This window comes from Prionailurus bengalensis, chromosome D4, assembly GCF_016509475.1.
Source record: "Prionailurus bengalensis isolate Pbe53 chromosome D4, Fcat_Pben_1.1_paternal_pri, whole genome shotgun sequence".
NCBI lineage: Eukaryota > Metazoa > Chordata > Mammalia > Carnivora > Felidae > Prionailurus > Prionailurus bengalensis.
In genome coordinates this window covers 8,498,028-8,523,928 of record NC_057359.1, presented here as the reverse complement: position 1 = coordinate 8,523,928, position 25,901 = coordinate 8,498,028, and the positions used below count along the sequence as shown (strand labels likewise).

General features: G+C 43.2%; 1 protein-coding gene across 2 annotated transcripts in view; it reads right to left on the bottom strand.

Annotated features, from left to right (window-relative positions):
* Window positions 1–861: 861 nt before the first annotated feature.
* PUM3 (pumilio RNA binding family member 3) overlaps window positions 862–25,901 on the bottom strand; it is a 38,550-nt gene continuing 13,510 nt past the window's right edge. Inside the window, exons 11-17 of one of the 2 annotated variants that reach the window (XM_043567072.1) lie at window positions 25,580–25,633; window positions 21,554–21,634; window positions 16,218–16,360; window positions 8,990–9,212; window positions 7,399–7,486; window positions 4,499–4,589; window positions 862–1,150 (exon numbers count right to left, since the gene is read on the bottom strand). In XM_043567072.1, coding sequence (XP_043423007.1) covers window positions 1,018–1,150; window positions 4,499–4,589; window positions 7,399–7,486; window positions 8,990–9,212; window positions 16,218–16,360; window positions 21,554–21,634; window positions 25,580–25,633 — 813 coding nt within the window. In that variant the 3' untranslated portion in view covers window positions 862–1,017. The remainder of the gene's footprint in view (window positions 1,151–4,498; window positions 4,590–7,398; window positions 7,487–8,989; window positions 9,213–16,217; window positions 16,361–21,553; window positions 21,635–25,579; window positions 25,634–25,901) is intronic. The other variant, XM_043567073.1, reaches the window with a different exon arrangement.

The window sequence follows — 25,901 nt, the reverse complement described above, 5'->3', positions numbered from 1 at the left end:
CAGGTGCCCTGCAGTGACAGACCCCAGGGCGTGTCCGGACAGGCTACTGGGAGAAAGCTCTGGGGCTCGGTGTCCAGGGCAGCCAGGCTGTCACAGGCGGGGGCGACGATGAGTCTACCAACCCTTCAACTTTGTTGCTAAACGCCAAGCACAGTTTTAAAATTCAAACAATCTACCTGCACCTAAATTTAAATTTCTGCACTGTTCACAAATTTGCATTGCCTTTCTTCTAACTCGAACCCTGTCAAGTCTTCAGCTGCTTAAGGCAAACTCCTAAGGAAAAATGCCCGATCACAGGGAGCTATTTACTGGGAAGGCGCGGCTCCCAAGATAGGGAGACTTTCCCGGTGACCTTGACCTTCATCCAGCCCCCACTGTGACCCCCTCATTCTTGTAGCACATTTCCTCTCAGGAGCCTGAACTTACCTGAATGCCTGGCCAACAAAATCTAACCCAAAACCCAATCCCCAAACCCAATCCCCAAAGCAGCAGGGAATGTGGCGGCTGCTGTCGCCTCAGGCCATCCTGTCTCTGGGTCATAAGGCTTCCTGAAGTGCCTGCAAAACGCTTAATTTTCACCTCACCTCACCGCTCCCAACAGACTCCCCAGGACTCCCTTTTTCTACACCCTGACTTCCTTCAAGGTCCCCAAGTGCCACCCCCTCCCTGAAGCCCTCTCAGACCACTGCTCAAGGAGACCTCTTCTCCCTTGAATCAACTCTTGCTTCTACTTGGGATGTATCTGGTTGGTCCCCCTGTACACGATGGTTAAGCCTTTTACGTCATGGCCTCGTGTGATTTGCTCAGCACTCCAAAGACAGAAGACTTGGCTGGGATTAAAAAAAAAAAAAAAAAAGACCATTTTTAGAAAACTGTTTTATAAATAGACTCTTATACAAAGAAGAAGCACATATACAGAGCACCCAGACTCCCAGGAAGGCGGCCCCTGGCCCTTCTTTCCTGCTCTGGGAAAAGAGAACAGGAAAGAAGATTCCATCTTGTTCTTAACTATCTCCACTATGCGGCCAGTTTTTCAAGCAGCGTTTCTATTCCTTTGCTGGCATTTTTGTTTTTCTCCAATGTGGGAATGAGGCCTTTGAGTCCAGCCTTGACTTTGTTTGCAACTTCTTGATCGGAGCTCTGGAGAAGGCTGAGGAGACAACAATCAACCAATAAAAAAATGACATTTCATAAAAACCCCTAACCATCTGCCAATACTATCTCCACCCAAGGTAGAAAAACTTCACCGATTTGTGAGACAAGCCTGACAATCATAAACACATCTTTTTAATTCACCAGATGAACGAGGGGGGCTGGGAGCCTATATTCTGAGAGCACGTAAATAGAAAACGTTTTATAATCTTGCTGGCAGATCACACGGAACTCCGTTCCGTACAGAACGGGTCCTACATTCGCTGGTTATCTTAGGACCAACACCCGGTCTTAAATGTGTTTACTGCATGGATTCTAGCCCCTCTTTCCTACCCAGATGAAACTCAAGAACAGAAACCTTGTGTTTTACTTCTCTATTTCATGGTACCATGGGGCACACAGATGACCGAGAAGACTTCCCTGAGTGACCGCGTAGCACCAGTGACCAGGGGCCATGCAGGAAAGGTGGAGGGCCCGAGAGGGAAGCAGCTAAGAGCCTTCCTTCTAAACTCCGTGGCTAAAACATCCAAAAGGGTGAGGAGCTTAAGGGCCTAGATTTGAAACCTCCCTCAGCCACTCGGTAACTGTACCCACCAGAGCGTGCTATTTAAAATGTCTGTTTCCTGACCTAGAGACAGGATCAACAACACAAGCCACCCCCTACAGGAGAGATTTCTTGAGGCTCAAATGATCACATATGGGAGGCAGCTCTCCAGGGCACGGCACTTAGCGAGTACTTCATGAACGGGAGCCACTAAAACAAACCAGTCAGCTCTGCTTCCTGGAAGCCTGCTGGAGCCCTATCCCCACAAGGGAACGGAGTCCCAGAGGCTGCTACCAAGAGCCCGCGAGACCCCTTTCTCTTTAAATAGGGGCTGGGGCACAGGCACCCGACTGTAGAAGACCAGGGCTCCCCCCTTCTGCACAACCACATTTAATGCTGACCTCAGAAACACATCCTAGAAACAAACCACTTGGCATTTCCCCAAGTCCCTGGTCCTGATAACTTGCGGCACGTCCACAAAGAGGACGGTTAGGTCAGCAGCACCGAGCAGCACTCTGCCGTTGGCGGGGGACAAGGCCCGGCTTGCCACTTGCAAAGGTGCGAAGTAAAGTGCCCTTTTAACAGATTCGTGACTCACCGGGTAGTTTCTGGCTAAGCACGCACTCACATAACGCGTGGACGTAATAAAAGTATTTCCTGAACACACGCGCTGGACGTAAAGCTAAGAATTTTACATACACCATCTCCTATAGTTTGCATAACAGCCTATGATTATTACTAATCTAATTTTACAACCAAGAAAATGAAGGTCCACAGAAGCTGAGTGATTTGCCCAAGACCGCACAGTGAGCTGGGATCGAAACCCAGGCAGGGTGTCTAAAACCCACGATGATCTAAGTGCTAGAGGATTCTGCTGCCCCAAGTCGTTTTTCAGATAGCCGACAAGGCTGATCCTCTTTCTCACCAAGGATGCCTTTTCACTTACTGTAAAAAAGATCTAGGGAATACTGCACAAGTTTGAAGTAAAATACACAAGCAGAGAATTTTACCAAACAAGTCAAGCACATGACTGTTCTAAACCCATTAAAACTGATTATTGTATTAATTATTAGGTTATATGTAGTTCAGCACCCCTTCACAACCTCAAATATCTTACATGCCAATGTTCCAAAATAAATCTGTAGTATCCTTCTAATGTTTGAAATCCACCCAAGAGCAGCTTTGATTGATGAGCAATCTTTACAAATTAATTTCATGGCATGGTTGAAATTTTTAGTTAATTGAGCGTTAATGAAAGAATATGTCAGTAGGTGTTAACACTCCAAACGCCTGGTAAAGAAACTCATCTTAAAAAAGTTCATGTTTCGGCTAATGGATTCTGGCTGTTCAACTTCAACTGGAAAATGAACTAATTTTCATAAGAAATGAACAAAATGAACCGCACCGCCCATATATTTGGAGATCCTGATCTACCTGAAGTAACAGATTGTATGGACCGTGTTTATGGGTATATGTGTACCAAAATCAAATCGTAGACTGAAGAAAGACTTCTAACTTTTACAAACAAAACAGATCAAATTACACAGCATGCTGCATGTGACATACTGTGGGAAATTCAAACGTATCCCCTTTTCCAAACCTCGGTAACATAGCAGGGGAAAAAAAAATCAGCAGTGATTACTTCACAATAACAAACAAATCTATTTTAAATGAATGCTGTTAATAGAAGGGTTTCACATCCAGGAACAGAACGTACGTAAGTTTCAATGACCTGTTAATTATAAACTCCAAGTAACTCTGGAGAACAACAGACAAGTTGAGCACATGCCTCAATTCACAAATCATCAGTATTCTATCATTTTAATTAGAAATAAACAACTAACATGCAGACTTCAGTAGCAAATGCTCCCAGAATCCTTTTAAGAATACTGGAAAGTAAGAAAAATGACACGTAAAGTCAGGCATGATTTAAAAAGCAACTTTGTCAGTTTTCACAGGGACAAGACTAATTCGTTAATAAGAATGCAATTACAATTTTGGTCAAAACCATAAATGTGATGAAACAATCAAATGATACACTGTGTGATCTCTTATTTACACGTGGAGTCTAATTTAAAACAAAAACAAAAACAAAACAAAACAAAACCCAGCTCATAAATACAGAGAACAGATAGGTGGCTGCCAGAGGCAGGAAGGGTGTGTGCGAGGGGGAGACTGTGCATATGCACGAGGAGGGTCAAAAGGCAAAATGTCCAGGGGTTGCCAACACAGACTTCCAGGAACAAGGACCAGGTGAGGAGATGTGACACTGGCCAGACTGATGGCTTATTACTTCGGAACGTACAGCTTAAGCCCAATGAACGCGAAATGCCAAAAGGTGAACTAGTTGCTACAGATCCCTTTTTTTTTTTTGATATCTATAATTCCCAATGGCCATAATAATGTTCCAGAAAACGTATATACTTGGCAAATCCTATGAATTACATAATTTATAATAATCGGGTGTCGGAGGGCTCCACAACCTGGGGAGAAAAGAAGGTCGTGAAAGTGACCCCTACACATTAATCAGACGTAAAGCGCTTTCCTGAGTAGAGCGAGGGAGCAAGAGAGAGAATCCAATTCTATTTTGGTCAAAGCCGTAAAATAAACTTCTAAGAACCGACTGAAAGAGTTACGTCTGGCCTCTGCTATTTGCTGTGCCCGTATGCACCCTGAGGGACCGGGAGCGATGGCCAGCGATCAGACACCAAGGACAGACCCAAGGAAGAATGTGGAGGAAGGGGCTTCTGCACCAACAGGCAGGAGGAGGGGCCTGTGTGGCCAAGGCACACACGTACGTACCTAGCAAGAATAATGGCACCTCGGTTTACACTGGCCCAGGACCTCAGGTTCTTCACACCAACATGCTCTACAAGTGTTTTTGCGAAACAACCTGAAAAATTGAAAAATACACTGAAGCTTAGTGAACATCACACCAAGATTTAAACTCCCAATCTACTTCTCTACTGCCCTTAAATCTACAAATATTCTAATAAAAAAGTGAATAAAGAGAGTTCTGACTCAATCTTCCTTAATACTAAAAATTCCAGCTCTGATTTATTTGATGTGTGTTTTTTAAATTTTTTTATTTCTCGGAGAGAGAGAGAGAAACAGAGAGATAGAGTGAGTCAGAGTGCGAGTGGGGGAGGGGCAGACAGAGAAGGAGACACAGAATCCGAAGCAGGCTCCAGGCTCCAAGCTGTCAGCACAGAGTGCGATGTGGGCGGGGCTCAAACCCACAAACCGTGAGATCATGACTTGAGCTGAAGTCTGGCACTTAACTGACTGAGCCACCCAGGTGCCCCTCATTTTTATTTTAAAAAGCCATTAATGTCCTACAATTGTCTTCTTTTTTACAAAATGTTTTATTTATTTTTGAGAGAGACAGAGTGCAGGGGTGGTGGAGAGAGAGGGAGACACAGAATGGAAAGCAGGCTCCAGGCTCTGAGCTGTCCGCACAGAGCCTGACTCGGGGCTTGAACTCTCGAGCCGCAAGATCACGACCTGAGCCGAAGTCGGACGCTCCACCGACGGAGCCACCCAGGCGCCCCTGTTTAATGTGTTTCCAATACAGCCATTTCCTTCTACTCTGATCCAGGTTTTAGACTTTGTTTAGAAATAATTACTCAGGACAAACAATGAATTCTTATAAAATGAGCACTTGGTCGTGCTTTTATCTCTTTGTACTATTTAATGATTTAACCCTGACCTGAAAGGCATTCAGGAAGTGAATGTCTGACAGCAACACCTCGTGCTTGGATAAGAGCAAGTTCTCCCTCGTGAAAAATGCTCACTCAGGAAGTGACTAGTGGTCACGTGACTATTGTGATTGACACCTGGTAATTTCTGTCTACAAAGCTAGCCATTCACTAGTCAAAAATGTTACTCATCTTGTGTTATTAGCTTGCTTGTCATTATCAGATTCCCAAGAGCTTGGTATATTATCCTATTCACCGTGTGATGGAAGTGTATGTAACTAATTCTTGGACAAAGCAGAAATTCTGAAAGCTAGGGTTGGGTACAGATGTAAGTGAAGGGAAACCTATCTTGAAGGTAAGTATCTTGGGTGGTTGCGTATGTAATTCAGTATCTTCTGAGTATCAGAAGATACTCAAATGTGAGGACCCTTTAAAAGCCAAGAGGCCTAGGGTTATTTAGCTCTTCACGGCACAGGTCGAAGGACAGCAATCGGCCAGTGAGGCAGATGGTGTTTTCTGAAGGTGACTGACCACGACAGTATCCCTGTCCTGTGTGCTCTTCTAGAATGCTGCACGCGCCCACCCCCACCCGGAGCTGGAATCAATGTCTTCTTTTGAACTCTGGTGGGCCTGTGACAGACTTAACCAAGAGAGAAGGGAAAGAGCGATGTTAAGTAACTTCTATGGCTAAATCATAAAAGCACCACGCACCTGCTTTCTTCTCTTAGAGCCCACCCACCATGTTGTGAGGAAGCCCAAGCAGCCTGGCGGGATGGCACGAGGCTGCTGGACTTGGCCACCGCCAGCCATCGTCCAAGTGCAGGGATACTCCGACCCTAAGCCGAGCTGCTCCAGGTGACAGTGAGGAGAACAAAACCAAACCCCGATCAGATGTTGTTTGAGAACTACCAAGTTTTGGGGTGGCTTGTTACACGGCGACAGAGGACCAAGACAGCCAGCCATGCCCATTCGGAGCTCCGTGAATGTGAGGAACATGGCAGGTCCACACAAGCATGTGGCTGCCAGTGTAACCGAATTAGGGACAAAAGTCACTTGAAAATTCTTTGGATTTTAAAAGTAAACCAGACTTTTCTGACATAAACTCAGCTCAACAGAGCACTGAATTCTTAATAATGAAAAAGATGATTCAATACATTATTTTCCCTTCAAACTGTTACAAGCTGTCTCCTTTACGGGAAGCGTGCAATGAAAAACAGCCCCAAGTCTCTGATCTTCAAGGGAGAGTGAGAAGTGACAACTGTACTACTGTACTGATCGCCCCACTAGCCATCAGGCTGCAAGTTGCCTCAAGACAGAAATTCACGATCTGTCGCTTTGTCCAGACACGATGAGGGTTTGGGAAAGCCCTTCAGTGGCTACAATACTGGATGGAGCTCGAACTCAGTAACAGAAGGTCTGGTCAAAGACAGGACCGAGACAGGAATGGGATGCCACTTTTCAGGTGGATAAAAGATGCTGTCCTTCTCTTGAAAGCTGACTTTCTGCAGAGCAGCAAGCGGCCAAGCACTGGCTTGCTCTTTGGTCATATGTATTTTCAATGCCAAACAGGCATTAGCTCAAAATTCTGAGGAGGATAGTTTTCTTCTGCTTATCCTTTCCTCCAAAGTAGAGATAAATACACTTTTCAGCTGGGGGTAGTGACACTCACAAATCTTCCCCCCCTTCCCGCCCCCACCCCCTCAAGGAACAGAATGGCATTTTAGGGCTCTGGCCAGCCAGATCCAAAGCCGGAAGTAGCGAGGGAGGTGAGACAGTGAGGGAGGGTGGACAGAGAAAGGAAATTAAAGGATTATGGGACATAAATTTCCAACATCTACTAGAGCATTATTTGCAACCCCTAAATTACTTCTCGTTCATAGACATCATTTGTAAACGCTCAGCAAGTTTCACTTGAACATAAACGACCGGCATACAGTTCAGGGGCGTCAGGAATTACCGAAATTCCACATGAGATACAGGAAAAGGTCAAGTTTCACAGCCTACCTTCTCTTCCGCTTTCCTTCATCTTCTTATCTTGTTCTATTAACCACTTCAGAACGAGATGTCCCGCAGGATGCTCTGCGACGTGAAGCTGCAAGGGGGCAAGAAGGCAGGGACTTAAACAGCGGTCTTCAGCCACGCCTCGGCCGACAATCCATTCTCTATCACCGCACACAGGTGAGGACTCAGACAAGTTGGAAGTTCGACAACACTCAGGAGGGAGGTCATGATCGGGAGTGGCCCTGCACGCCTGGAGGGACCAGAGATCTGGCCCAATCCCCAGATTGAGAGGAAGAGGGACACCGCGGCCAGAGCCACTAAAAGGCACTTCAGGCGAGGCCTCATGACCTCCACGCTGAATAGCACCACACGGCGCTCGTCCCAACGTCCTGCCAACCACTGTTCAGGCTGCAATAGGCAGTTCTGAGTGCAAAGGAACCTGTGGGACGAAGCATGACAGCAGAAACACTGACACTTGGTCCCCACGGGTCCCACAGCACCTAGGATCTCTCCTTATCAAGCATGGAGACAACGGGCTCCATCCCTTGCAGAGCAAACTCATCACGCCTACATCCTCCTGGCTGGTTTCTACGCTCTGCCCTGTGAGGGGAGGGTCCAGACCCAGGGCCCGCAGCAGGAGATAGTAGACTCCCCAACACACAGGCCCTGCCCGGTCTGACCTCTGCCTCTTCTTCCCTCTGCCGGCTGACCTCCCTTGAGCCCTCTGTCCCCAAATGAGCCGAGACCCTTCCCTCCTTCCAACTGCGGCCCCTGTTCCTCCCTCTGCCTTTCTTCACTGAGCTACGATCCTCCGGCCTCAGTGTAACCTTCACTGCCTCGGGGAAGCCTTCCTGGGGACAGGCTGGCTCCCATTCTCATACGGCCCCAGAGAACACGTACGTGTCCTTTACAGCAGGTATCTCCATCCTCTAGTGGGTAATTATCTGGGTGTGTATTCGTCTCTATGTTGTGTTCAGCAAAACGGTAAGCTTTGGGGGATGGGGGAACAGGGCTGACCGCCGCCCAGCACAGATGAGGCGTGTGGATCAAGGAGCTTAAGAGGTAAGGCAGAAGGAGTCCCGGGCCAAGGCAGGCAGGCAGGGGAGCTATCAGAAAGAGCGGACTCTTTTAATGGGAGGGAACTTGGGAAGACTTCAAGGAGAGGGACTCTGGGCAACTTCTAGGATGAGTGAGGCTTTCTACAGGGACAGCACGGCAAAATGGGGACACAGGTGGCATCCAGGGTGAGGAAAGAGGCGCGTGCGAATGCAGAGAGGTGCAAAAATCCACAGTGAATTCAAAACAGAGTGAAGAACACCGCAAAAGCTAGGAAGGCAGCCTGGTGCCAACCACGGGCCGCAGAGAGCCGCGTTAAGACGACGGTCTCGACTCTGTGGGTAAGAGGAAGTCACGGGAAGCTCTGAGGAGGACAGCCCTGCAGCGGCACCGTGTTCCGAATCCGCAGGATCAGATGTGCTGCGGGTTCAGGCTGAGGGGAGGCAGTCGGCATCGGAGTTCTCTTCGAGCCCTGATCTCGGTGACCGGCGTCTGTGCGACGCTGCAGCTTTCCGCCTGTCTCGCGACAGCACGTTACCTCTCCGTCCTGGCCGCCCGGGTGCAACTCTGCGGCCGCCAAGCCGGCGATGGCGCTCATGGCGGGCTGGACGTCTCCCGTGGCAGCTCCCAGAATGCCGGGCACCAACACGCACGCAGACTTATCCAGCACCACTTCGCGGGCGTGTCCTTGCAGGTAGCTTAACAAAGCCGGAGAGACGGCCTCCAGGAGCTCTCGCCGGCGGATGGCGGTGTCCTTCTTACTGTAGGAGCGTGGCGAACGAGGCACTCAGGTGAGATGAGTGGCGACGGAAAGACAGGAATCTTATCACCACAAAAACCTCTACGGGCTTTAAACAATCTGCGTCAGGGGCGCCTGGGTGGCTCAGTCGGTTAAGCATCCAACTTTGGCTCAGATCATGATCTCGCGGTTCGTGGGCTCGACCCCCACGTTGCGCAGCCTGGAGCCTGCCCTAGATTCTGCATGTCTCTCCCTGCCCCACCCCTGCTCATACACACACTCTCTCTCTCTCAAAAATAAACACACACTAAACATTTTTAAGAAACAGTCTTGGTCCAACTTGGCGTAATCGTTTCTCTCTCTGTGGTGTGCAGGTAGTAAGCAACTTATAAGGGTGGGATACCTCGCTTTCATCTTTGTGTCTCCAGGATCTGAACAGTGCCTGTCACAGAATCAGCACTTAATAAGTGAACCTTGCCCGATGTAATACCCAAACAACAACAACAAGTTAGAAGACAGGATTAGACTACTTTATGGACTCTACTCTCTACAATATCGAATTATATGATAACAATAGCTTTAAAAATAAAGCAAAACTGATCTCCGGGGAGGACGGCAGAAGAGGACCCTAAGCCCACCTCCTCCCGTGGATACACTCGATAACACCCACATCAGGGTGAACAACCCAGAGAATGACCAGAGGACTGGCAGAACTGCGTCTAAACCGCTAAATCTAGAGATGAGGCCATACTGGTGAGGACAGGAAGGGAGGAGACGCGGGTCGGAAGCTGAAATGATGCCCAGGACTGTCTGCAGTGGGGGTGGAGGAGGGAGAGAAACAGCCCCTCACGAGAGGCGGGCCCTACACGGGGTGTCTGCCTGGGGAAGACGAATCCCTGTAACATGTGGGATCGAAACATGTGGCTTTGACAATCAGCGGGGCATAATCTCATGGGTTCTTATAATTGGTGGGGCTTAACACCCAGAACTTTCAGCATGCTTGGCTCTGGGAGAGCAGGGAGGGTGACAGAAAACGGAGTCCCTGCCTTAGAGACAGCATGACAAAAAGGTCTGTGGAGATACACAACATAGAAGCAGCAGTTCGAAAAGCACCTGGGATATGCAGGAGGGAAATCTGTTTACTAAGCTCACAGCCTGGGATGGAAGGGCAGGGATCTTCGGGACACGTCTATAGGAAAGAAGCAGCTGGAGGGCGCCACTTCCCTCCCCTGTCCCCTGGCCGAGGCACACGGACCCCTGTGGGAACGGTGCCCACGCAACACCGTCCACCTGATTTGCTAACAGCGCCCCCCATCTGTGAGCACTTCTGTAGACTCAGCCCTCCCGGCTAGGCCTCAGCTCCGGGACCCTGCCCCCCCACGCGCCCCACCCCCCCCAAACAGACTAGCTCCACGCCGTGTCCTCTTGCAGACCTCCCTCCTCCAACACACTCTTGGCCCAGAGACCATCCGAGGCAGGGCCACAAGCTGAGGCCGTGTGTGAGCAGCTCTGACAGGGGCCAGCACCACTGCGCAGCGACTCCCGCCCCGGGGAGAGGGCAAGTTAACCACCCGCAGTCTAGGGCAGCGCCAGCAGGGTCTGGGCGAAGACCTCTGGTCTGACAGCGGGTCCCGCCCCGGGGAAAGCTTCTCAGGGGACAACACAGGGAAGGCACCGCTGCAGGTCGGGGCTACTGCACCATGGCAGACACCTGGTCTGACTCAAATCGAGCCCGAGGCGGCCCCACACTGGCCCACTAACACAGGGGCCAAACAACAATAGAAAATGGAAAGAGATTAAGGGAATCAGCAACATCACCAAGCGTAATAATATTTGCATTGTAAAGATCCCGGAAAAAGAGACAGAAAAAGGGGCAGAAAACTTACTTATAGAAGTTACCAGCTCAAAACTTCCCAAATCCCCCAAAGGAAACAGATCCCCAGATCCAGGAGGTAGAGAGAACCTCAACAAAATCAGCCCAAGGAGGTCCACACCAAGACACACAGTAATCAAAATGGCAAAACGTGCCGGAGACTTTTTAAAGAAACAAGAGAAAAGAAAACATTTACATACAAGGGAAGCCCCCTCAGGCTATCAGCTGATTTTTCAGCAGAAACCCTGCACGTCAGAAGGGAGTGGCGTGATATATTCAAAGTTCTGAAAGAAAAAACATGCTACCAACAATACTCATCCAGCAAGGATATCATTCAGAATAGAGAGATTAAGAGTTTCCCAGACGAACAAAAGTTAAAGGAATTCATCACCACTAGACCAGCCCTGCAAGAAATGCAAAAGGAGACACACCCTGAGTGAAAAGGAAAGACCGTAAGCAGGAGTAAGAAAAGTAGGAAACATAAAGGCAGCAAAATTCAGTATATTTATACCAATCAGTTGAGGGAGTCACAAAATAAAAGGATGTAAAAGTATGACACCATGCCTAAAATGAGGAAGGGAAAGAGGAGAAAAGTAACAATTTGGTGCTTTTAGAATGGGTTTAAACTCAAGTGACCATCAACTTAACAGATTCCCAGATGCATAAGATGTCACATATAAACCTAATGATAATCCCAATTTAAAAACCGGTAATAGATATGACTAAAATAAAGAAAAAGGAATCCAAGTATATCACACTACAGAAAGCCAGCAAACTGTGAGAGAAAAGAGCAATGGGAAGGAACAGAACTACAAAACAATCATAAAGCAAGTAACAAAATGGCAATAAGTACGTGCCTATCAATATTTACTTTGAATGCAAATGGACGAAACACTCCAATCAAAAGACATAGGGTGACAGAACGGATAAAAAAAGATTCATCTATATGCTGCCTACAAGACTCATTTCAGACCTAAAGACACATGCACAATGAAAATAAAGGGATGGAACAGCATTTATCAACGAAATGGAAATAAAAAGGTAGCTGGGGTAGCAATACCTGTATTGGACAAAACAGACTTTAAAACTTACAAGACTGTAACAAGAGACGCATAAGGATACTGCAAAATTATAAAGGGGACAATCCAACGAGAAGAGATAGCAATTGTAAATATCCATGCACCCAATGTGGAAGCACTCAAATACATAAAGCAGCTAATAACAGACATAAAGGAAATAACTCATAATACATTAACAATAGAGGACTCTGAGAATCCATTTACATTAACAGACAGATGATTTAAATAGCAAATCAACAAGGAAACAGTGGCTTCGAATAACAGTTTAGACCAGATGGATTTAACACATACTCAGAACATTCCATCCTAAAACAACAGAATACACATTCTTTTCAAATTTATATGGAATAGTCTCCCTAATACATCATAGTAGGCCACAAAACAGGTCTCAGCAAATTCAAAAAGACTGATGTCATATACCACGTATCTTTTCTGACCACAATGCTATGAAACTAGCAATCAACCACACGAAAAAATCAGGAAAGAACACAAACAGATGGACGCTGAATAACATGCTACTAAAGGATGAATGAGTCAATAAGAAATCAAAGAGGAAATTAAAAAATTCATGGAGACAAATGAAAATGAAGACACAACAATCCAAAATCTTCAAGATGCAGCAAAGGTGGTTCTAAGAGGGAAGTATACAGCAATACAGGCATACCTCAAGAAGCAAGAAAAATCTCAAAAGAACAATTTAATTTTACACCTAAAGGAGCTAGATAAGAACAACAAACAAAACCTAAAACCAGTATAAAGAAGGAAATAATAAACAGAGCAGAAATAAACACAACAGAAACTAAAAAAACCCAATAAAACAGATGAAACCAGGAGCTTGTTCTTTGAAAAGATGAACAAAATTGATAAACCCTTAGGCAGCCTCAAATAAACAAAATCAGAAATGAAAAAGGAGAAATAACAACTGACACCACAGAAATACACAGGGTTACAATATAATAGTATAAAAACTTGTGTGCCCACAAATTGGACAAGTTAGAAGAAATGCATGAATTCCCAGAAACATAGAACCTTCCAAAACTAAATCTGGAAGAAACGGAAAATTTGAACAGGCCGATTACCAGCAATGAAACTGAAGCCGTGATCAAAAGACTTCCAGCAAACACAAGTTCAGGACCAGAGGACTTCACAGGTGAATTCTACCAAACATTTAATGAAGAGTTAATACTACCTATTCTTTTCAAACTACTCCAAAAAATAGAAGAAGGAACGCTTCTAAATTCATTCTATGAGGCCAGCATTACTCTGATACCAAACCAGATAAAGGCACTACAGAAAAATACAGAGACTCACAGGCCAATTATCTCTGATGAACACAGATGCAAAAACACTCCACAAAATAGCAAATCAAATCCAATAATACACTAAAAAAACACTCACCACAATCAAGTGGGATTTATTCTTGGGATGCAAGGGTGGTTCAATAGTCACAAATCAATCAAAATAATGCATCAACAAGAGAAAAGATGTTTCAATAGATGCAGAAAAAAGATGTGACAAAATACAACATCCGTTCATGATAGAAACCCTCAACAAAGCAGGTTTAGAGGGAACATACCTCAAGATAATAAAGGCCATATATAACAAAAACCCACAGCTAACCTCATCATCAATGATGAAAAACAGCTTTTCCCTAAGATCAGGAATAAGACAAGGATGTCCACGCTCAGCACTTTTATTCAAGAGTACTGAAGTCCTAGCCACCGCAATGAGACAACACGAAAGAAATAAAAGGAATCTAAATTGGTAAGGAAGACGTGTAACTGTCACTCTTCGCAGAGGACATGATACGATCTAGAGTAAACCCTCAAGACTCTAGCAAAGAACTACCAAAACGGATAAATGAGTTAGGGTCACAGGATACAAAATTAACAATCAGAAATCCACTGCATTTCTATACACTAATAATGAAGTAGCAGAAAGAGAAATTAAGGAAAAAAAACTCCATTTACAATTGTACCAAAAAGAGTATGTAGGAATAAACTTGAGCAAGGTGGTGAAAGACCTATACCCTGAAAGCTATAAAACATTGCTGAAAGAAACTGAAGACACAAACAAATGGAAAAACATTTCATGCTCATGGATTAGAAGAACAAAAATTGTTAAAATGGCCAGGCTACCCAAAGCAATCTACAGATTTAATGTAATCCCTACCAAAATACCAACAGCATTTTCCCCAGAACTTGAAGAAATAATCCTAAAATTTGTATGGAACTACAAAAGACCCTGAATAACCAAAGCAATCTTGAAACAGAACACAACTGGAGGTATCACAATCCCAGATTTCAAGATATACTACAAAGCTGTAGAATCAAAACAGTATGGCACAGGCACAAAAAACAGACACATAGAACAATGGAACAGAAGAGAGAGAGCCTAGAAATGAACCCACAATTATACGGTCAATTAATCTTCAACAAAGGATTGCAAGGCAAGAATATGCAATGGGACAATGACAGTCTCTTCAACAAAGATATTGTGAAACTGGACAGCTATATGCAAAAGAATGAAACTGGACCACTTTCTCATACCATACACAAAAATAAACTAAAAATAGATTAAGAACCTAAACTGGACACCTGAAACCATAAAAATCCTAGAAGAGAGCATAGGCAGTAGTTTCTCTGACATCGGCCATAGCAACATCTTTCTAGATATGTCTCTTGAGGCAAGGGAAATGCAAACAAAAATAAACTACCGGGGCTACATGAAAAGAAAAAGCTTCTGCACAGCAAAGGAAATAATCAACAAAACTAAAAGACAGTCTACGGAATGGGAGGAGTTATTTGCCAGTGACATATCTGATAAGGGGTTAGTATCCAAAACATATAAAGAACTTGCACAACTCAACACCAGAGAAACAAAGAATCAAATTAAAAAGGGGCAAAAGACATGAACAGACATTTCTCCAAAGAAGACCTACAGAAAGACAACAGGCACATGAAATGATGCTCAACATCACTAACCATTAGGGAAATGCAAATCAAAACGATTAGATACCACCTCACACCTGTCAGAATGGCTAAAATCAGAAACACAGGAAACAATAAGTGCTGGTGAGGATGTCGAGAAAAAGGAATCCTGTTGGTGGGAATGCAAACTGGTGCAGCCACTGTGGAAAAGAGTACAGAGGTTCCTCAAAAAATTACAAACAAAATTACCGTATGATCCAGTGATTCCACTAATGGGTATATACCCAACAAGTAAGAAAACACTAATTTGAAAAGATAAATACACCCCTATGTTTATTGCAGCGTTATTTAGAATGGCCAAACTATGGAAGCAGCTCAAGTATCCATCAATAGATGAATGGGCAAAGAAGATGTGATGTATAGAGACAATGGAATATTGCCCAGCCATAAAAAGAATACAATCTTGCCGTGTGCAACAACACGGATGGAGTCACAGAGTATAATGCTAAGTGAAATAAGTCCGAGAAAGACAAATAAAATAACACATGATGTCACTCATATGCAGAATTTAAGAAATAAATCAAATCAACTAAGAAAAAAAAAGAGAGAGAGACAAACCAAAAAACAGACTCTCACCTATAGGGAACAAACTGATGGTTACCTACCCAGAGGGGAGGCGGGGACGGGAGTGGATGAAATAGGTGAAGAACACACTTACGATGATGAGCACTGAAGAATGTACAGAACTGCTGAATCACTATATTGTACCCCTGAAACTAAAATAACACTGTATGACAGCCATACCAGAGCTAAAAAAAATAAGTAAAATTAAAAAAAAAAAAAAAATTGCTCCAGTTTAAAACAAATAAATGCAGCAAAACCAAAACGGACCACACAATGAATGCCTACTCTGTGCCAGGCACTCAGAGGCATTCTTTTGGCACAATACATTTATCTCCATTTCTAGATAAAAACTTTAAAGAATCTGCCAAAATTACAGGCTTAAAAATGGGATTCACCTTCCAAGTTTTAGAGAAGCACAAGAGAGGATATGCATGTGTGAGGAGATTTCTGGACATGTAAGCTACTCAAAATAAGCAACCACACCAGAAAACAAAGGGCTCAAGCCACTGTACTATTCTTACCTGTGTGCGTTCCCATCTCCTCTCTGCAGAACCTCAATAATTTCCCGCACTGTGTGTGCAGGATCTCTGGGGCTCAGTAAATACAAGAGGACCTTCCTTCCGTATTTGTCATTTATTATGTTAGGCAAGGAACTAATAATTTCCTGTGAAATCAAAGACACAAAAAATGAATCTAGGTGCTTAAAATAATGTGCACTCGAAATCCAAGAGGTACAGAAGGGTACATTCTCCACTATTTTTCCCAATGTACGTAAAAGAAAATGTGGAGCTAAGTTTGAAATCATGTCATTAAAGCACAAGGATTTACACTCAGAACACAGACTGGAGTCTGCACTGTGACTAGCATTACTGAACAAATCCATTTATATAAGTGACCGAGCTCAAGGACTTAAAAAAAATATTTAACGGAGTTCTCTTCATTCACCATGACCAATAGTTCTTAGGCCACTATTACTAGGGACACCGCTTGCTGGGGTCACTGAGCAGATACAGTCAATTTGCAGCTGCTTTAAATGCAGCATCAGCATCGATGAAGAACATTCTTATTAGAATTTCCCCACTGAGATGTATGTGAAGACAGATAAAGGAACTCTGTTAAATCGCACAAGTGAATAAAGGCTTTTAAAGTTAGCTGCTTATTCATGGCAAATGAAGGCTGTTTAAGGATTGCATTGAAAACAAAAATGGGCGGGGAAGGAAATAAATGCAGAAAGACTCCACGGAGCAGTTACAAATAATTACACCCTATGACATTTCCAATCAACTAACCAAGAACAATAATCTCCTTTTCTAGTTGTCTGAATTTAAGTAACAAAGGCAATGTCATCCCCACCCCAACTAAGCTCCTGTATAAATGCCCTGATGTTTTCAGACAGGAAAGTCACTGTGAAAAAACTCCTGTATTCTTAAGAGAGAATCTGCAACAGAAAAAAATCGTTCCCCCCCACCACAACATTCCTATTTCTTGCAACAAGCCCTAATAGATATTCAAAGCCATACGTGTTTGAGCAGCAGGGATTTCTGCAGAAGTGGCTGGGGCCACAGAAAAAATTCAGTCCAACACTTGAGGTTTTCAGATGAGGAACCCATAAACAGGGCAGGTGACCTGCCCGAGGACAGTGGCAGGGCTCTGACTCCATGGAAAGGAATTCTCCGTGAGATAATATATACTTAGATGTTCCGATCTCTTAAGTAACTACTGATTACAGTGAGTTTAGTAATTTAACGCAAGGAACCGAGCCAAAGATGAAGTTGGTCATCGAGGAGATCACAACGCTACCAAATCTGTGACCCAGACATTGGCAATGCCAGCTCCAGATTCCACGCAAGAGCCATGGTTCTCTTTTTAAGATCCCAAGCTTCCCTCATTATCTGCGCAAAAGTGTATGGTGCTTCCTGTGATCACCAACAGAAGCTAACACTTGTTAAGAGCTTACCAGGAACCAGAGCCAGTGCTGTGAGCAGAACACCCTTCATCTTAAATACTCTTCACAGCACCTTGACAGAGGTACTAGGGCTCCTTCCATTTCACTAATAAGAAGCCCAAGGTTTACACGAGTGGAGTGACTTGCAGGAGAAGTGTAAAGGTCACTCATCACCAGTTTGTTCTTTGTATTTGAGTATATTTCTGATGTTTATTTTGTGTTTTATAATGAGTAAGTCACAGGGCTGTAAAGTACAGCATAGGGTACAGAGTCAACAATATTGTCATGACCTTGTTGGGGACCAATGGGGACGCATCACCATGAGGAGCACGGAGGAATGTAAATAACTGTGGAATCATTATGCTATACACCTGAAACCAGTATAATATTGTATGCCAACTTTACTTCAAAAAAAAAAAAAAACTATGCAAAAACACAGGGAAAGGTTAAGATGGTTAAGTTTGATATTATGTGTATTGTACCGCAATTAAATAGAAAAAAAAAAAAAAAAAAAAAAGAACACGAAACCAGGAGCCTCTATCCCTATGGAGCTCAAATTCCTAGAAGCTGGCAGCTACCTCCTCCTTTCCCCATAGCCCATCCCCCCACACCCGGCCGGGCTCCTCATGTGCCCTCCTGGTCTGTGAACGCGTCTGACTCTGTGAGCCCCGGGTCACGTCATGATTAACCGCTGAATGAATGGAGAGCAAGGACAAACTGCAAGGATGTGGAGAGCAGGTCCGGCTGGGAGAGCAGAGAGCGCTATCTAGAGACTGAACTGGGGCTTGGTCATAAAAGAGGAGAGCGTAGGCTGTGACTTCCACCTGACATTTCAGGAAAGCCAGTTACTGTGAACAGAATGCTTAGTAACACTAAGCTGTCTTGGCTATTTTTAAAAGCACTGCATAATGCAACAGGTTTTGTGGTGTCTGGGTGGCAAATACCACACGTGACTCTGTAAACATCTGTGCAGGGTATCTGGCAACCCATCCATTCTGCTACGTAAACGCCTTAGAAAAACATGGAGACCTACACGGATGCTCATAAAATCACGTGGGATAGCAAAATCTAAAGAGAACTGAAGTATTTTTAAAATTATAAACAATCTAAGTCTCCAAAAGAAAACTGGAAAAATTATTCTACTCATAGTACAATACTATTTGGCACTGAAAATCAGGGATTTAGAACAGGGCGGGCAAGCCATGGCCCGTGGGTCAAATCCAACCTGCAGCCTGCTTTCACATATCCAAGGAGATAAGAGTGGTTTTCATATTTTGAAGGGGCATTAAAGACAAAGACAAAACAAAACAAAACAAAAAAGCACACAAAAAAACCAAGACTAGGGAACAGAGATCATAAAATGGCTCACAAATCCTAAAATAATTACAATCTGGCCCTTTACGAAAAACTTGCCGACCCCTCCTGAATCGCACAAAGGCAATGCCAAAAGAAAAAAGCAAGGTGCAGAAAAAAAACAGACAAGGCATCGTTTATGGAGAATCTGTAAACATGCAAAACAGTACCATATACATTTACATACAGTGAAAGGGCAAGGCTCCCAAACAACAGAGAATTCATCCCAGTGGGTATGGGGGAGGGTGGGATACACAGTCAGGACAGGTCCACAAAAGGCACGAACTTCAGTGTGCCTGTCAGGTTTTACTTCTGGTCAGATGCTGGGAGGCTGGGTGTCTGCTGCGTCATCCTTTGTACCTTTGTGTACATTTAGAAGATAATATATTTTAAAATATGCATCAATATTCTTCACTTTCAAACAGCAACTGGCCGGTTTGCCTACGTCCTTTTCAGAGGAACGTGCCGTCAGAGCAGCCGCACCACACCCACGATTCCAGGGTAAAAACGGATCAATTTTAGAAGCATGTTTATTTTGGAAAGTAAAGCAGGTGGAGAAAGAGGAAGGCTCAGATGACCGGGCTGTGGTTTCAACCTGACGTTTCAGGAAGTCTGGTTACCCCTGAACAGAAGAATGCTTAGTGGCCACGCTACGCTTTCTTGGGTATTTGTGAAAAGCACTGAACGCCACACCAGGTTTCGTGGTGGTATCGGCATTCCCGAGTTCCGTCGCTAGCTATAACAGAGCGTAAGGATACACAGTTTCGTCAGTTAGAAGCAAGAGTTCAGCACAGAGGCCACTCTCAGGGAAAGCTGCCCCAAGTATGAGCAAGTCATCAGGAATGTAGCTTAAGTAGTTATGGGAATCAAACCGGTAAGCACAAGGAATCAACACTGTTTCACAAGCAACTTCTAAGTGGGATGAATGCTTGGGCAAAAATTAATCTAGCAGACAACGGAGGCAAATCCTGAAGGGAGTCTGGCCTCTCTTGAAATCCATTTGGACCACTTATGCAAATTGCAGTTGTTGTGAAAATATTAAAACAAAAGCGAACTTTCAATAGCCCAGCCTGTTTCCATTTTCTTGAAACAACTTTATTCATTTTGCCAATTTATGGCCTCACATCTCTGTCACCGGAATGAAAAACAATCATTATTGATTGGAGTCAAAAGGGTAATAAAGTCACAAGGAACATGCCAAAATACTCAGTTTGTGTCATGAAAGTCTTGCCAACTTGTTTCTTCCCACAATCCTACCCCAAAGAAAGTCATCGCAATCTTAAAACAGTCAAGGGGAAAGTCACAACATGACAGCGAGGGCATGAGAAATTCACACACACTGGGACCGACAGCTGGCATCTACCCCTGGACCAGCTGGTCCCTTTTTTCTACTACACCAGCTCTACCGGTCCAGACCAGCTGCACAGAGACCACAGCACCACCACATGCCAACAGGTGAAGTCTCTTTCTGAACGTCCACAAGGGAGAAGCTGCTTTTGTCACTAAGATAGGCCGAAGGGCCCAACCTGTATGTATGAAACAAAGGTTCGTGTAATCCAAGTCTATACAGATCATACTGTTTTAAGAGGCTTCTAATTTTGGTCACTGCTACCAATGTTGCAACTGCTCATCCCTACCCCCGTGACCTCTATCATGTACCCCACACCGTTTATGCACTAGAAAGAAAGGAAGGGAAGGGAAGAAAGGATGACATAGTCAGAAGTCAGAAAAAGAGGCAGGCATCGCAGAATGCCAAAAGGACGACTTAGTTTTCCTGAAGGCAAACTTAGGGTTAAATGAACTGCATTTCTTTATTACCACTTCATGGTTGCTGGACCAGGCTACAAGGAACTGCTGAAATGAAAAGGAATTTTCTGAGAATTTTTAATAGGACTCTGACAAAGCTTTCACGGAAGCTCTAAGGAGTATCGCAATTGAGGGAGTTTTATCAGCTCCATCCAGGAAGGGGCACTGATAAGTCGGGTAATTGTGTACAGGTCGTTTCTCCAAAGGAAGGAGAGAAAGGTCATGGGCATCCGCTCCCTGTGGGTTCCTGACTAACTGCAGAATTACTATGGCAATGAATTTCTGAGCAAACCCGAGCACTGCGTTGCTAATTTTTCATTTAGCATGTCCTGTGGTCTGACAGCCATGTTATCCTAATTTAACCAGTCTTTTGCAAATTGAAAATAATATTATTAATATCAAGTTACAATATTGTTGTTTCGTACAGGAAAGAAGCAAGTGTCCAAAACAGACTTAACTGAGTCAACTAAAAAAATAAATAAAAACTTGGTGGTAATCATTTTGCAATAAATGAGTATCTCAAATCAACACAATGTATTCCTTAAATTTACATAATGTTATACGTCAACTATATCTTATTAAAATCAGAAAAACAAATAAAAACAAATGAAATACTAAACAAACAAATTAATAAATAAAACAAAATACTGGCAGAAAGCACACTTCCAGGTCGTTACACTTATAGGTATGAAGTCAAACTGACACAGCCACAAATTTAAGTTCTATCCAAGACCATCAGAATTAATTACTTACTGATATGATTATCTGCTTCACAAGCTTAGTATCATCAATACAATCAAATGCCGCCAATAAGACCAAATGGGAGTACTGGCCCTGTGAAGAAAGGGAAGCCAGGAAAGGTTAGAAACATGTACAGCCTCTCCCCTTTAGTATACCCGTGGAGTCACTTTATAAAGATTATCAACCCAACGACTATCTAAAGTGATAGAAACAAGACAGATAAAAGCCATTCAAAGGAACTTCCTCTCTTATCAGGACCTAGTTAATGATATTCTAGGTTGATTACAAGAAACAAAGAAAAGCAAAAGCACATTCTTCAGTATCAAATAGGCGAGACTCACTTGTTTTTTAACCAGGATGTAACACCTCTCAAAAATAAGTATCCTGTTAATAAATTACTACTTGAAATTAAACTCAAAAAGTTCAAGTGGAAGTGGGAAAAAAGCCCAAGAATGTAGAACTACGTCTATATAATTTCAATCATGAAAAAGAAAGTATATAAACTCAGATATAATCACATATAAGGTACAAAATACACATGTGTACATAGAAAATCCTGGAAGGAAGGACACTGTAATAGTTTCATTTTCTTTTGTATACTAATTTCTTTCTTTTTTTTTTTTTTAACATTTATTTATTTTTGAGACAGAGAGACAGAGCATGAAGAGAGGGAGACACAGAATCCAAAGCAGGCTCCAAACTGTCAGCACAGAGCCTGACGCAGGGCTCGAACTCACAAACTGCGAGATCATGACCTGAGCCGAAGTGTGATGCTCAACCCACTGAGCCACGGTGGCGCCCCTATTGTCTAATTTCTTTAAAATAATCCTGTTTAATTAGAATAGAAACACTAAAAAAATAAACTAAAAAAATATATTTATATAATGAATATGAGAATTAGGTAAAAATAACCGCTTTTAATATAGCAGCCCAAGATCAAAACGTGTCCGTGGTGACTTAAAGGTCACCTCTTGAAATAAGAGAATTACTTCCGCGATGCTGACACTGTTCCAAAGTTTAAGAACTTCTACTTTATGAAAAAAAGCGTTTTCACAGCTTGTGGCATATTCTTTTTTGTATCCTAGGTAATGATATCAATCATTTTTACTTGGAGAGGGTATGTGACTTCTGAAAACACTCATTCAGAGCCACGTATAAAGAACATGGCAGGTAATAATGTTTCAGTTAGAAACTAACCAGAGAGGGACGCCTGGGTGACCCACTGGGTTAAGCTTCTGACTCTTAATTTTAGCTCAGGGTCACGATCTCACAGCAATGAGATCGAGCCCCATATAGGGCTCCATGCTGAGCGTGAAGCCTGATTAAGATTCTCTCTCCCTCTCTTTCCACCCCTCTCCCTTGCTCACACACACACTCTTTCTCAAAATAACTAAACATTAAAAAACAAAAAACTGGAGAAAACTGACAAAGTCTAACATCGTTACCATAAAGACCAACACTACTAAAAATGGGCAGAGAACACAGTTCACAGAAAACATGGGACAGCTGGCTTTAAGCATAGGAAATAATCCTCGTCAATTAAGGACAATCATTAAAACAACAAAATACCATTTTCCACCTATCATATAGGCAAAAGTGAAAACTCTTGCTAATATACTAACTTGACAAAGGTTTGAGAAAAACAGGCGTGCTCGTCACTGATGAGAATGTACAGTCATTCGACTTCTTTGAAAAGCCAAGTGACAACATTCATAAAAACTTTAAATGCACATACTTTCAGATCTAGCAATTCTATCTCCAGGCATTTATCTTCCGCAAAGGCACAAAGGGCATGTTCTTTAGCACTACTAGAAATAACAAAAAACTAGAAACTACCCAAGTATCCCACACTAGGGCCTGGTTAACTGAGTTACGGAAGTCCTATAATGAAACACTATCCGGTCATTAAAAAGAACGAGGGAGGGGCGCCTGGGTGGCGCAGTCGGTTAAGCGTCCGACTTCAGCCAGGTCACGATCTCGCGGTCCGTGAGTTCGAGCCCCGCGTCAGGCTCTGGGCTGATGGCTCAGAGCCTGGAGCCTGTTTCCGATTCTGTGTCTCCCTCTCTCTCTGCCCCTCCCCCGTTCATGCTCTGTCTCTCTCTGTCCCAAAAATAAATAAACGTTGGAAAAAAAAAATTTAAAAAAAAAAAAAAAAAAAAAGAACGAGGGAGGTACAAAGTGTGTGTGTGTGTGTGTGTGTGTGTGTGTGTGTGTGTGTAGAAATAAAAGGACCCTGAGATGAATTAAGAGAAGCAAACAAAGCATAACAATGTGTACACAGCACACAACCACCAGTCTCTGATTTTTAAGTCCCACACACAGAAGCATGCCCACATACACAGTATCTCTGGGTGAATACAAAAGAAACTGGAACAGAACGTCAGTGACAAAAAGACACCTCTACAATTACAGCTGGAGATTTTTAATACACTTTTCTCAGCACCTGATGGAAGCAGCCAAGGAGAAACAGATACAGTAACAGTAACAACACTGATGAGATGAACAACGCTGTCAACCACCCTGATCTGACATTTATGGAATACCACACGCACCAATTCCACAAAACAAACTCTCCTCAAGATCCTGTGACAGGCCACAGGCCAGGCCACAAGATGGTAAGTCTTTATACGTGTAAAAGGACTGAAATAAGAGAGTATGTCAAGAATCCCCAATACGTGGAAAATTAAACATGTCTAAATAACCATAAATTAAATCCATGGGCAGTTACTAGTTTATCTCCTCTCTTTGGAAGCAACTCCGTGGGATAAAAAAGGCACTGCGCTGTCCATTTCTTGTTACCATCATAATGCCTTGCTGGGATCAGGTTCTCCAAAACAAAACAAACACAAAAACCCCAAAACCGTTTATACAACTGTAAAATTAAAACAAATCTAATTTTATTATTTAAGAACGTGTTTTACTTTTGGGGCTACCTGGGTGGCTCAGTCGGTTAAGCCTTAGACTCTAGATTTCAGCTCAGGTCATGAACTCATGGTCTGTGGGTTCGAGCCCTGCATCGGGTTCTACACTGACAGGACAGAGCCTGGTTAGGATTCTCTCTCTGTCCATCCCCCCCCTCACTCTCTCTCTCAAAAAGAGAGAAACAAAGAAAGAAAGAAAGAAATGTCTTTTACTATTAATACCTTTCAGAATTTTCTACTAACATTCGGTTTTTACTCATTTCTAATTTAAAATACTCAAATTAAAATGTTAGAAGATTTACTTCACGATGAAAAACAAACAGTAAAATCTCATATGTTGGAAACAACTCACTAGAGAATCTTTGCTTTCATTTTGTTACAGAAAAGTTAGTTGCCTTACATGGCCTTATACTCCCTCCCCGGTCTCCAGCTGCGAACGTCCATAGGCACAGAGTGCCAATTTATCGGTGTCCAAAGTGGCCACCAGCTGCTAGGAGTTCTCCTTGCATTTTTCATAGGATACAGTTGTTGTGGCCAATTTTAGTTCCCCAGTAAATCAGAAGCTTTAACATATGTTTGCTACTATGTATGTTCTAGAAATACTATGGAAAACTAGTAAGTATTTAAATACATGGAAATACTATCGTTCAAGGCGATTAATCTCTCTGGAAAAAACTTTTCATACCTTCTATGATTTCATGAGGAGAGCTTTTATAGCATCTCCAAAGGGTTCCAAAGAACTACAAAACTTAACAACTGGAATTTTCTCTGCTGACTTTACAAATTTATTCTAGACAGTAATTTCCGCGTTTAATAACATAAATGGACAGATTCATTAAAGAAGTTAAATATCAGGTCTTCAAAAATATCTAATAAAAATGGAAAGTTGTCACAGTATGAAATTAAATGCAAAAAGGAGAAATCTCATTTAGTATAAACTTAATGCCATAAAAAGGCAGATGCACAGAAAGAGATTGTACTAAAATAATGAATAATTTTCTTGTTGGCAATTTTCTGAAGTTTTCAAATTTTCTACAATAGATGTGATTTCATTTTATTAAAAATAAGACAAAAAGCAAACAAAAAATAACAGAAATTGTACTTTTCTTATACTTACATTAGCCACCTTTTCAACGTAAGTCTTCATTGTTTTCACAATCACTTTCCTGTCCTTAAAAGAGAAAAGTTAATTTGTCTTACAACTTGTAGTTATGGATTAAAAACTACATGGCCAAAAATGTCTAGAATGCTAAATTTCCACCAGTCTGACACACTTTTCTCATGAGTGAAAACAGGTATGTGGCCAGAACCAAAAAAAACGGCAATATACTTTAAGTCTTTCCAGAGCTATTCCAATCCAATTAGACCTGTACGTGACAATCCATCGTGACCTAAGAACGGAACCCTAAAGTTATTAGCTGTGAGGCAAACCCAGTGGA